Genomic DNA, 13,688 nt, shown 5'->3' on the forward strand with positions numbered 1-13,688 from the left:
TAAATATTCTGTGCCCTTCGCCCTTGACGGACTCATCCCCAGCTGGCCAAGGTGCTGATACGGGGGATCTGCTCCTGACCACAAATAGGCGCCGAGTTAAGTGGGGGAAGCTTGTAAATTCGGAGGAGTCAATTAAGAAACTTTACGAGCTGGCGCTCCCTAGCCTCATGGAGGTTGAGACCCTCCTGAATGAACCAAGAACCGCTGAGTACTCTGAGAAACTGGGAAACATTCACCAGGCTTTAGTGAGGGACTTGGCCGAGGTATTTCATCCGGAGGTCCCAATTCGAAAGAAAAGGACTCCTGTTCCCACTTGGTATACTCCAGACTGCAGGTCAGCAAAATCTGACCTTATTGCAGCCATAAAAGAGGGGTCAGATAAGGCCAAAGTGCGTGACCTGAGGAACCACCATAAATCAGTGCTGGTGGCTGCAAGGACCGAGTGGGATTGGAAGTACTGGCAGGACCTCTATGAGGCCCTCAAATCCAGGGATCCCCGGCAGTTTTGGGCACTTATAAATAATGGGTCAGGGAATCTTAGTAAAGCGGTTGAGCCTAACATAGCCCCTGCGGTATGGGAGTCCCATTTTGGGGCTCTCTACCTAGATACCAGTTCCTGCCCGGCCGAGGAGATGCAACTGGGTACTGAGGAGTCCGGAATGGAATTATCCCTGGGGGAAGTGGAGCTTGCCATAGAACGTCTAGCAGTGGGGAAGGCGCCAGGCCTGGATAGGCTACCCGGGGATCTATTCAGGCATCACCCGGATATCTGGGGTCCATACCTTCTTGTTCTATTCAATGCCATTCTTGGAGGTATGGCGATCCCTGGGTCGTGGTTGGGGGCAGAGATTGTGCCCATCCACAAGAAGGGCTCTACTCTGCTCCCTTCCAATTACAGGCCTATAAGCCTTATAGATGTGCCCCAAAAGATCTTTGCGCGCCTCATTTTGGACCATCTCCTAGATTGGGTCGAGGCCAATGACATCCTGAGCCCTTTACAGGCTGGCTTCAGAAAGAACACGTCGACCATGGATCAAATCTTTCGCCTCCTTCTTCTGTACTGGAAGACGGTTACGTTAGAGGGAGGCCGACTGTACATGGTCTTCGTGGATCTGAGGTCAGCCTTTGACCTCGTCCCGAGGGGGAAGTTATGGGAGGTTCTGCAGAAGCTAGGAGTCCCCCCCCACCTCCTTAGAATCATCATTAGACTGCATGAGAACAACTTTGCGGTAGTAAGGTGTGGGAGGGATGGCAAGCCCTCGGGCAAATTTCCGGTCCGCCGAGGTGTCAGACAGGGCTGTGTTCTGGCTCCGACACTGTTCTGTCTGTACATCAACAGCGTCATTCAACACCTTGACGCTGTCGGGGACAATGATGCCCCGGTTTTGGCAGGAAGGAGGGTCCCGGCAATTATGTTTGCCGATGATACCCTCCTTCTTTCCAAATCCCCCATGGGGATCCAGAGGATTCTGGATGGTTTTGGTCACTTTTGCAGACAACACGGGTTGGAGGTGAACACAGAAAAAACTAAGTTCATGATCTTCAACCCTCCGACCAAGACCAGACCCAACCCAAAACTCGAGGGAACCAGTCTGGAAAGGGTTTCTACCTTTACATACCTGGGGGTCTCACTTCAAGAAAATCTGACTTGGGATTCCCAGGTGGCGAGATCTAGGCTGAAACTCTCCCAGCTTTCGGGCGCACTCCTGAGGGTATCTAACAAGTCCACCTTCAAGCCTGTTAGCCCGGCCTTAGAAATGTATAGGACTCAGGCGAAGGCGGCTGCCTTGTATGGCAGTGAGCTGTGGGGCCATAAAGCTGGGAAGGTCATGGCAGGGGTGGAAAATTGTTTCCTTAGACGTCTTCTTGCTCTTCCGCAGGGTACACCACTCCTCCCCCTAAGACTTGACCTGGGTCTCCCGTCAATCGCAGAGGACTTGCGGTCGAAACCGGTCAAGTATTGGCATCGGCTATGGTCCACTGAGGAGTTGCACCACTATAGGCAGGACCTCATACATGTCTTGAGGCTGGATGTAAATGGTAAGATCCCTTGGCTGGCACTTATCAAATCGGAATGTTCCGGCTTGAACTTGCCAGACCTATGGGATGACCCAGCTCAGGGATGTAGAAGGATTCCGCGCAAAACCCTGGCACAGCTTTACAAGAACAAAACCCTTGCTGATATGGACAGTGCATATGATAGTGGCACCCTGACAGGATGTTTTATTGTTTCCAAAAATTCTTTTGTTTTTGAACCTTTTATGGATTTTATCTACCCTCTTTTGGCGAGGAAACTGTTCCTGCAATGGAGGTTTGGTACGCTCCCTATTAAAGTTTTTACCCATAAGTGGTCGCTAGGGGGCGACAAGCTCTGCCCATGCTGTAAAGTTAAGGAAGAAGATGACTTGCACATAATGTTTTGTTGCCATGCCTATGGGAGCCCGAGGAGGCGCTGGTTAGCCCCTCTTTGTCGGAATCTGGGCTTCAGTAATTACTTACAAGCCTACAGGGTGCTGAAAACTAATACCCTGGGCCACATTGTGTTTGCGGTTTCCAAATTCCTAATGGCAGCATGGATAATAAGAAAGAAAATGTCTGTTTAATCTATTTTACCACGCTTCTCTAAACACTGCAGGTCCAGTTGGTTTTTATTGTATATATTGTCTTTTATCTGTATGTATTTTTATTGCTTCTTTTATGGCCCATGAGGCCGAAATAAAGAATTTTTGGATTGGATTGGTAGGCATTATCAGTCATCTATCCTACCTTACATTATTGAAGATTGATGTGGCTGAGGTGGAGTTAATCATTTAATGAGGCTAAGCTGTGTGTAGCTAGTGAACTAGGTGAGTGTAAGGCTACCCAAAAGCCATGTTAGAGCCTCTAGATTGCTGGAAGAGTTTGGGTACCCTCAGTTGTATTCTAAATAAATCCTCTCTTTAAGGATGGAGGGTTTGAATAGAGCCATTTACTTGTTAGATCATTGTTTGTATAGGCTTGAGAGTTTGAATTTCCGAGTCATTTAAGGTGAGGTGAATGCCTCAGAAAAAAGTTTGTATCTGGTCAGAAATGTACAGCCTGTTTGTTTTTGAGGGTAGAGGAAAGGGGTGGAGTATTTTCAGTCATGATAGTGACTCATAAAGTTGCGATGACTGTTCAAACCAGCTCTTAATGCATTTAACAGTTGAGCTTATTTTATTTTGTATTGGAAGATAATACTCCCAGGAAACCAGGTTTCTCTGTTGACTTGGTTATCCACTACTCTTTGGTTGTAACCATGTTTTTTTTTCAAGGGGACCATATCAAATTATAGCTGAAATATTTCTTACTGTCTACAGCTAGTTTGCACATGGTACATTGTCCACAGCTAAAACGGGAATTATGTGGTTTACATCTTAATTTGTGTTTGTGGAAAGATCTACATGGGTAGTAGAATATTAACCTTACGAGAGAGATTTTGAGAATCTTCTTGCTAATTTACAATTTTTTGTGGTATTGAAGTGTGTGCTAACTCTAGGACTAAAACAAGAGAACTGTATCTACGTTGCACAGAAGCCTGGTGAATTATGAAGTTCAAGCGGGTGAGTGAGTTCCTAACAATGATCTTGAATTACAGTCTTTTTTTCTGGATTGAATATATTCCAGTCATGTAAGTGACGCACAACCAGGTTCACATGAGTAGATGGGTTTTACCTGATCTTGGGGCCTGCATTTTGATATTCTTGTATTTTATGTGTCATTGAAGTAAGGTAAACACAATTTGTTTGATAAGGGGCTAAGAGATATTGGTTCCCTACTTGAGACGCTCAAATTAATACACACCTAAAGACAAAAAACTATGAAACCGCAAATGGAGTTTTTTGTACACAGCATGGTAGACTTGTATGGTTTGAGGGACATTAATACTTTTTAAAATGTAAGCACCCACTCCATGTGTTCCTATGGAATATTTCGGAATTTTGGTATGCTTGCACAATTCAAGATGGTACCTGTAGTTCATTTTGATTAACAGGCTACATACATTGGCACAATTCAATTGACAGGGACCTGTAAATAGGACTTCGAGCGCACGTATGTTAGACCCCGAGGTTTTGGGATACATTGGTAAGTTTGGGTACACAGGAGTAGTGTGGCTCACTGGTTAGAGGCGGCAGGCCCGAGAGCAGAAGTCGGCCCGGGACCAGGGTTCCATTCCCGACGCGGCAGGGTCGTGGACCTTGGTCAGTGGACTTGATAATTCTCGCTTTGGTGCTTACTCTAATCAGGGGTTCCACTCGGCAACTCTGGGCATTAGCTTGCCTAATCTCCACAACGGCCCCACCAATTCCGGGGATGCCTGGCTCCACCTTGGGGACTCCCAGCAAGGGACCATCCCACAGGGAAAGCCAGGACGGGTTCCCCAGAGTTATACAGCGCCAGGAACCTATGGACGGGTAGCAGTGCGCTTTACAAGCTCAAAAAAAAACCCAGTTTATTATTTTTACATGTGTTAAGATGTTTACATACTCTGACATGGCACCTGTGAGGGTGCTGCGCCTTTTGTTGCGTTAAACCCAAGTATATAGGTTATGGGGTATATATACAGCATTAACGATTGGTGTATTGAGAGACAAGGAGAATATATATGCAACTCTAGGCTACCTAGAAACAGGTGTTGGAACAACTTAGAAAATAGTGTTTTTAGTATGCACGTTTATCGGTGCATCCGAAGATTTAAGCTCTTTTAGGTGGCTCTCATATTTGGGCTGAGTGCTCGACTTAACGTGGCAAATCCTTTTTTAATCACATGTATTTAAACTACGTGCAAGATAGCGCCCATGTAGAACACCATATACACATTGTGCTATGGGTGGGATCGGGGAACCTCAGGTAACAATGGGGGTACGTTTACAAGTATTACAGACCCGTACTCATCTTGAATCTTTGTATCTAGCATTTTAGTGTCATTGTGTAATTGGTGGCACATCTGCTTTTTTACCAGACCAGATTTGGGGTGCAGCCTGATAACTGCATACCCTGGTTGGGATGTAGTTGAGTCATTTTATTTGGAGTAGAGAATCTTGGTTACTGATTGGTTCACACTGGTATTTTTAAGATGAAGCCTGAATGGAGCTCGCTGAGTTCCCCTATGTGACAAAAACCTGTGCTAGCGACGGAGTGGGTTACCTCGCTCCTCTCGCACTGATTGTTAGTGCCAGGTGTTTGTCCTGCGCTGGTGAACGGCATCTCACACAGTGTAAGCGGGCACTGCTTCTTTCTGCCGCCGGAGTAGAAGTTCTACTCGAGCGGCAGCTTCCTCAAGCGAAAATAGTGATGAAATTACTGAATGATAAAAAAAGGAAATGAGTAATTTAGGGTATGGTTTCTACCCCTGATAAAATCAGAGAAGACAACACACATTTTGGCTAGAGCAGAGGAATGATCTATTGAATGAAAAAGATTTGGAACAATATAGTGACTTTGTTGTTTGAACTGCCCTTGCAAGTAGTGTTCGAGGTTTTTCTGTTGGACTTTGGGAATTTACCTCTTGGAAAGTGCTTGGTAGCCATTCTCTCCCTTTGGCAGTACTGAGATCTTGAGATTAGGACTCTTTATATCTTTATAGTGTGATTATTTGAGTGTGTGCGCACATAACTTCCTAGGTGGCAAATTTGCAGAACATTGAGGGGTGATTTTATTTTTCATCCCTTTTGAACTTACCTTACTACCATGATATTGGGTTCCCTTTTGCCTAGTATTTAAGTTTTTTGATTCAGGTGTTCAGTTTCCTGTCCCTGAAATGGTGTAAACCATTTACTGAGTTGAAGTTTCTAAAATTTTGAATTATTGAAACCCCGGACATTGGTATTAAGTATAGGTAAACCAGCGCCACTTGAGAAGAATCACACAAAGTATTTACGATAAGCCACGTTCCTGTAACAGTGCTAAAAGGTGAGGAGAACCACCAACCTAGGCCTACAAGAATAAACAATACTCCCTAGAACACATTGAAATTGATTGAAATTGCTTAGTTAGACAATGTACACAGTCAGTACAGATAAGTAAAGCACGATTCTTTTCTCTTTCTTCTTGGTTGTTTTTTTTTTTCATTGATCTTCAAAACAGCTTCCAACAGCCAACACGTGTTTCGTCGCAAAACCGGGAGGTAATCCCGCGACTTTCTCAAGGCTGTGTGAGTACAAACATATAAAACCATTGTATTTACTTGGGAAAAGAGTCCCAATAATTAAATAACCCAAAACCAAAAAGTTCCAGGTGAAAAACAACATGCACAAGGTGAGATGACTCAAATGTCACAATGCAAAAAACCTTGAAGTCACAGACAATCACCAACGCAAAAAATATTCGCAATTGGTCTATGACCAAGGCAGATGGAGAGACAACGCCACAAACAATGTGTCGACAAATGTGTAACATAATATTTAAAATGATGAGTCCAAAGCCTGTGATACTTAAGGAGTGAGTTTATGTTAACAAAGTAGAGACTACCCAATCTATAACCACAAGAGAATGTTTCATCCAAACTAAACAAAAGTGTCAGTGACATGAGGTGAGAAATAAAAATGTGTCCACCCTATAGCCATACTGTGGCGTCATAAATACCTATGTCTACCTATGTCTTCTGTGTAGAGTTCTCTGTAAATCAAGAGAAACACCCAGCACCATGAAGGTGAGTTAAATGACCCACTAAAGCATCCTTACTCCATTTAAGTGTGCATACCTACTCGGTTTGTGGTGATAATTCCAACCCACAAAGGGTTTCTGTTCAGGCGGCGTCACTATTCCGTAACTCTATCGATATCCCAAGTTCCCAGTATACGGCGGCTTAGGGATCTGAATAAGGGGAGTTGAGATTTTTAATATCATTATTTATTGAAGCGGTAGCAATATTAACGAGAGCTTACATAAATTATGTGTTCATATATATTAGGAATGCTTTATGTGCATTCAGTATGAATGGCGTCAGTGCTTTCATTTTGTTTAAAATCAAGGATATATCCACGGCACTGCCCAGTGGTTAGTTGCTACGATAATGTGTAGACATTAAGATGAGAGTGCAAGTAATGGGCACGTAACGAGTGCACCTTCATTCAAAAAGACGAGAGCAGCACTCCCGATCTCTCTTGTATTCGCGGGGAGGAAAATGCTTTTTACCACTGCTTAACACAGCAGCTGACTTGAGGGTTCTGAACAAGGGCATACCAGACTTAGCGATAAATCAGTATTTTTAACCTTTTGAATGCTATGGGGATTTTTCCCCTGTGCTGGAAAATCATGATTACCATTATTCATGACGAGCTGGGCTCGTCATGAGCGTAGCAGGAGGCTACTGCATGACGAGCCCAGCTCGTCATGAGCGTCGAAGGGGTTAAGATCGCTACCCAGTGATTTGATGTTTACGCTGCTTGCTAGATAATGGTGAGGCCTGTTCAATATTGATTTAGAATGTTTTACATATGACATGTTACAGCGGTCTGAAGACTTGGGATATCCATAGAGTTACGGAAAAGTGACGCCGCCTGAACTGAAACCCTTTGTGGATTTGAATTATCACCACAAACCGAGTAGGTACAATATGTATGCACACTTAAATGGAGTAAGGATGCTTTAGTGGGTCATTTAACTCACCTTCATTGCCCTGTGTGTTTCTCATGATTTAAAGAGAACTCTACACAGGAGACATAGGTATTTATGACGCCACAGTACACTCTGGCTTTAGGGTGGACACATTTTCATTTCTCACCGCACGTCACCCACACTTTTGTTTAGTTTGGATGAAACATTCTCTTGTGGTTATAGATTGGGTAGTCTCTACTTTGTTAACACGAACACACTCCTTAAGTATCACAGGCTTTGGACTCATCATTTTAAATATTATGTAGCACATTTGTCGTCACTGTGTTTTTGGCGTTGACTCTCTAACTGCCTTGAGTCATAGACCAATTGCGAATATTTTTTGCGTTGGTATTGTCTGTGACTTCAAGGTTTTTTGCATTGTGACATTTGCGTTATCTCACCTTGTGCATGTTGTTTTTCTCCTGGAAATTTTTTGTTTTGGGTTATTTAATTATTGAGACTGTTTTCCCAAGTAAATACAATGGTTTTATATGTTGTACTCTCACAGCCTTGAGAAAGTCACGGGATTACCTCCCGGTTTTGCGACGAAACACGTGTTGCCTGTTGGAATCTGTTTTGAAGATCAACGAAAAATAAAAAAACAACCAAGGAGAAAGAGAAAAGAATTGTGCTTTACTTATCTGTACTGACTGTGTACATTGTCTAACTAAGCAATTTCAATCAATTTCAACGTGTGCTAAGGAGTATTAATTATGTTGAATTATTGTGTGCTGTGACTGGCTGTTTCTCTAATCTTTCTGCCCCAAAAAGGTGGATTTGCACAACCCCACTAAATGTAGGAACTGTTGTTCTTCTGCTTTTTGAGAATTGTGCTTCCATTTGACTCTGCCTCCTTCTAGAATGTGTGCCTCAGTGTGACTAAATGCGCTGGCAAAGGTATACTTTCTCCTGATTCAAGGATGTATATGCTAGCTTGCTGGCTTGATAATTGTGTTTCGATAGTGTCTGACAGACGGCATGTCATAGTACAGTAAATATCCTGGGCACTAAAGCACCCGTAACACAACTGTTGTGCTGCATCAGCTGCTAAACCCGAGGGCATCCTTTGGACATGCAGTGCAGTAACATCACAACGTTTTTGGCGAGCCCATTTGTACTCTACACACTGCCTAGGGTGACGATCTAACTCCATGTCTTCTACTGACACAGTACTATTTCTTGCCTGTTGTTCGTAGCAAAAAACTGGAATTCTATTTTAGTGAGGTTGACTTTCAGGTAGGTACAGGACATTCGTTTTTGGATGTGATGCAGGCAGTGTTTGATGCATTAGATGTTTGGAGCAAAGGAGACTTTCAGGTATCCTTGGGTATCATTGACATCTTGGTGAATCTTAATAAGATTACCTGTGAATAGAGCCCCTGAGCTCCATGTAAAGGTTAAAGATGACAGAGGATAGCATGGAACCCTAAGGGACTCTGATGGGGATGTTTTGTGACCTGGAGGTGCTTTTTTGAACAAACTGGTGTTGTTGGGAAATAAAGGAGGAGAATAGTGAAGGACATTGCCAGTGAATCTTATTGAGACTCCAGGGCGGGTAATGGGGTAAAAGCCCTACTGTGTTGAAGACAGCTCAGATATCCAGCAATTTCAGGAGACTGGGGACATCTTCATCTGTGGTCAGGAGGGAGACGTTTACAATGTGTGAGGTAGCAGTCTCTGTGCTCCAACCTGATCTGAAGCCAGATTGTTGTACATGAAATGGTTAGTGTTGATATGATTTTGGATTTGCGTGCAGACAGCTTTTTCGTGGATCTTGCTGAGGCTATAAGATCATCAGTGGCTAGGGTACATTTCTTTAGGAGTAGGAGGATCTGGTCTATTTTAAGAGCTTCTGGGAAGATGCTTAAGTGAGGGAGGATAGTGGTGAGTCAGGGTGAGAGAGCTTTCCCAGAGAAAGATTTGATGTCGGACGAGGGAAGACATCTTCGTAGGAAGTGGCTTTCAGGGAGTTAGATAGCTTGGCATGATATGCAAGCAATAAGGTTTTTAAGGATGCCTTTTGTGGGATGTAGGTAGGTGTAAGAGGATTATTAGGCTTGGTGTTGCCATTGTGCTATTGGATATCTGTATTGTTTCACTAAGGAAGAGATTGATGGCATTGCACTTGTCAGTGGAGTGTGCGATAGGAGGGTGAGGCAGAGTTTTTTTTGTTTTGCTGAGCACTCTGCTTCTGTCGATTGTTTCATTGTTATATAGGCCCAGATGCATGAAAGGAAAATCTGGTCGCAAAGGGGCAGATTCTCAGAATCTTCCCCTTTACGACCGGTATTTTTGCATTTGGGATGCATCATCCCAAATGCTAAAATCGCAATTTAAGGAATCTCTAAATTGAGATTCCTTAAATTGCGATTGCATTTAAGGAATCCCAAATTGAGATTCCTTAAATGCAATGCAACAAAGTAAAAAAATTAGCAATTTCGCTAATAGGGGGAGCAGATTACCATGAAGTTGAACTTCATGGTAATTTGCAAAAACTTTGAAAAATGCACTTTTGTGCATTTTTCAAAGTTTCATGTTGCGCACACACATGCCCTTAAGGCATGTGTGTGCGCAACATATGCGCACAAATTAATTTCAGGGGTGCAACAGGGTGTCCTTTGGACACCCCTGCACCCTTGAAATAGCATTCTCAATTTGCGATTCGCTAATTGCTAATCACAAATTGAGAATGTCTTCCCATTCATTCGGCCCATAGGAATGACTGGGGAGGTATTCTTTAATTGCGACTCGCAATTTGCGAGTCGCAATTAAGGAATATTAAGAAATCACAATTTTTTTAGCGATTTCTTCATGCATAGCATTTTGCTATTCCTTATTAGCGTATCCTTATTTTTCGCTAATAAGGAATCGCAAAATGGATGCTTGATGCATCTGGGGGATCGTGCCTTGCTTTGTCTTATGTGATGAGCTGTTTGTGTGTTGCATGGAGGGACTTCGGCATCACGTGGTCATCAGGAGTTCTGTTTTTTCTCCTCTCTGCGGATGCTACATTTATTGTCAGCAAGGTATGTAGAGTATTAAGGTGCTGAAGGTCTCATTTTGTGCGTACATGTTTTAGTTGGAGCATGGATGTTTACGTAGTTTTCCAAAATAGTGCTGGAGTCATTTAGAATCGTTTTGTTGTCAGACATGGAGAGGGGGCAGAACGAGAGATGAATTTAAGTGTTAGGTTGCATATGCAAAACAGATTGTATGTAGATTGCCTTGTAAACCTGGACTATTTGCTGATTGTTTTAAGTCTGGACTTTGACAGTGCTTTAGCTATCTGACCAGACTGTCTACATAATATGCATACGGAGGGGCTTTTGATCATCGGACTTCCTCCATTGGTCGGTAAAATTATCATGAACATTTTCACAGCATACAGCATGAGGCAGCCCACTTTACCCATTCACTCCCATCACTGTGATAGACTGACCAAAGCATGTGCAAATTGTTCACATCCACTTGAAATAATTTCCTTCTCTTCGTTACCAAACTCTTCAAATTGTGCTATGTAATTTGTGCATTCTTTCCTCTCGCTCTTCTTCCATGCATGCTTTCCCCTTTTCTCATACTTGCTTGCTTTCCATTCACCATTTCTCTTGTACTCGACACACACTTCAGTCTAACTCACATCTTCCTTTACCCTACCCTACTCTTGTTTTTTCACTCCTTGCTTACTCCCTTTTCACATGTTACTCATTTGCCCACCTGCTCTTTCCCTGCAGCTCACTCCTAACTCTTCTCCCTTGTATCAATGAAATTTATAACATAGCTGCAAAGCCCCAAAGCTATGCACACAATGGAAGTTGAAAGTCTCCTAATTCTTTCCATCTGTAGACTGGTTTTACACAGCAATGCCATATTATGTACTCAATTTCTTTCCCCGTTTCAATGACTCTCCCCATTGCCACCACAACACACTTGACTCATTAGGGTCCTCCCCCCACATGTGTATTATATATGGTTCTGAGATAGTCGTCATTTGTGTCTCGATGCAACATAACAGCCAGCTTTTAATGTATACAAAATAACATTCCATGATGACCTCAGGCTGCTGTTTTATTTGCCAATGTTTGTGCTGCAATTCTAAAAACGTTCTCAAAGTCAACACCAGAATTGAAAAACAGGCAGAAAGTGAGACTAATTGGCTATACAAATGCTTGTTAGTACCTTGATAACTTCTTTGCAAGTACGACACAGCAGATTGTTTTTAAAACAGTATTTATCATTTGAATTTGAAGAAAGCGGTGCATATTAAGAACTCAACATTTTTTTAGAGGTTTCTCTCTTCTCAGTCCCACGCCCGCCACACAAGAAAGTTTGACGGTCTGCAGAGGCTGCACGTGAACCATATTCCCAGCTTGGATGGAAGAAACATCTTTGATGATCTTGATGGAAAAAAGGTCTGTGTTTTGTATTTCTAGTGTCCATCATGGAAACTCTGTCTACAAACATTGTTTAGTAAGCATAACGGTCAAGGTGTATTCCTAATGAACATTTTCCTTTAGAGATCTTACACACTCAGATTATCAAGGTTTAATTGCTTTAATCATTAATACCTTAGAGTAAAGGCTACCTGCTTCAGATATCTAGAGATACTTCATGGCGCAAATTAACATCATCAGCCCTTTCAGTGTGAAGAGTATATCTGGTACCAGTTGTGTGTGGTGTTGGTTTTGCTTTTCGCTCCTACAATATCTACAGAAATCTGAAACATTATTCCATATATTTTCTAACCTGGCTTTATGCATAGTAAGGTATTTTTTTTAAAATATTTAGTTTTCTGCCTGCTCCTTGAAAGGACACAGGGCTGAAAGATGCGCTTAGATCAACTTTATTTGGTGTATTACAGTAAGAGGTACAGGGGAGTAGTCTGCTTCAACAGGTGACTTTGAAGTTGGCAGGTAGGCTGAATGCGTCCATGCGTTTTAAGATCTTTACTGAGTTGGCAAGAGTCCTCCTAATTTCTCAATGTAGGTGGCAGGTTATTTAAAAAAGAAGGACCCCAGACCATTAATGACTTTCCACCAAATTTTAGTCTACCAGGTATGGGCTAAATGAGCTTAATGTACTGACTAGTCTTGGATTCCTTGTTAGTTGGTATGGTGAAGCAAGAAGGGATATTGGAACCAGAATTGTAAAGAGCTTTGTTCATAATCAGTCTTATGCTAAACATGTTCCTCTGTTATGTCGTACATCACATATTAATGTTACATCAGGGCATAAGTATGTAATTATAACAGACAACGTTTTGCAATAGTGCTTAAGTGAGATTTGAGCAATCTGCAGATTAGGTCATCCTCTGGCTTCTTATTCAGGACAATTAGAGTTAGCTAAAACGAGGCATATAATATGAGAGCAATAGATAAGCCTGAAATAAGTGGATTTGAGTGGCCAGAAGATATGTGGCTAACTCAACGGTGGGATGTTTGTAAATAAGCTTGAAAACTCGGATGATCTTCCTGGTGACGGGTGACACTGTCATTCATGAGGGGTATATTCCACTGGTGGTATTATTTGCTAAGACTGTTGATGTATTTTTTCTCTTTTTCCGCAGTGTTTACATTGTTTTTGGTTTTTACACAAGATTTATAATTCAAAAAATAATATATAATGAGGGAATTAATATTTCTGTAATTAGACTATGTTTGATGCATCCACCTAAAAAGGTTAGACAAATCTTTGCCTGCAAATCCCATGCCTACATCTTCAGTCAATATCACCTTTAAGGTATTGTGGAAACTTTTTATTAACCCAAAATCCTAAAATGAATAGCAAAAAAGATACACAGCACGCATTACAATAATAAAGTATGTCTGATGTAACAATGGTTTATTTTTCCATATTCTGTTCTTTGCCTAAATCTCCATTCGATTCAATTAGTAGAGAACATCCTCATGAATATATGAGCAAAGAGAGAATGGGCACTGTGCTAATTCTTTGTTTGTGTTTAATTCATTATGATAATGCTATTTATTACTGTTTGTGCCAAGCAGATGTGAACCTCGCAGCTAGTCATGAACAGTTGCCAGAGGAGTTAAAGAGGGATATGCCCTGGTCCCCAC

At 42.2% G+C, this 13,688-nt stretch overlaps 1 protein-coding gene across 7 annotated transcripts in view; it reads left to right on the plus strand.

Annotated features, from left to right (window-relative positions):
* Positions 1-13,688, plus strand: part of AGBL3 (AGBL carboxypeptidase 3) — an 873,099-nt gene that overhangs the window by 656,360 nt on the left and 203,051 nt on the right. For 5 of the 7 annotated variants that reach the window (XM_078669865.1, XM_078670168.1, XM_078670316.1 and 2 more), the window contains exon 15: positions 11,901-12,026. In XM_078669865.1, the coding sequence (XP_078525991.1) occupies positions 11,901-12,026 (126 nt within the window). The remainder of the gene's footprint in view (positions 1-11,900; positions 12,027-13,688) is intronic. The other 2 variants (XM_078670098.1, XM_078670242.1) reach the window with 1 other exon arrangement.

Source organism: Lissotriton helveticus, chromosome 1_1 (assembly GCF_964261635.1).
Source record: "Lissotriton helveticus chromosome 1_1, aLisHel1.1, whole genome shotgun sequence".
NCBI classification, from domain to species: Eukaryota; Metazoa; Chordata; class Amphibia; order Caudata; family Salamandridae; genus Lissotriton; species Lissotriton helveticus.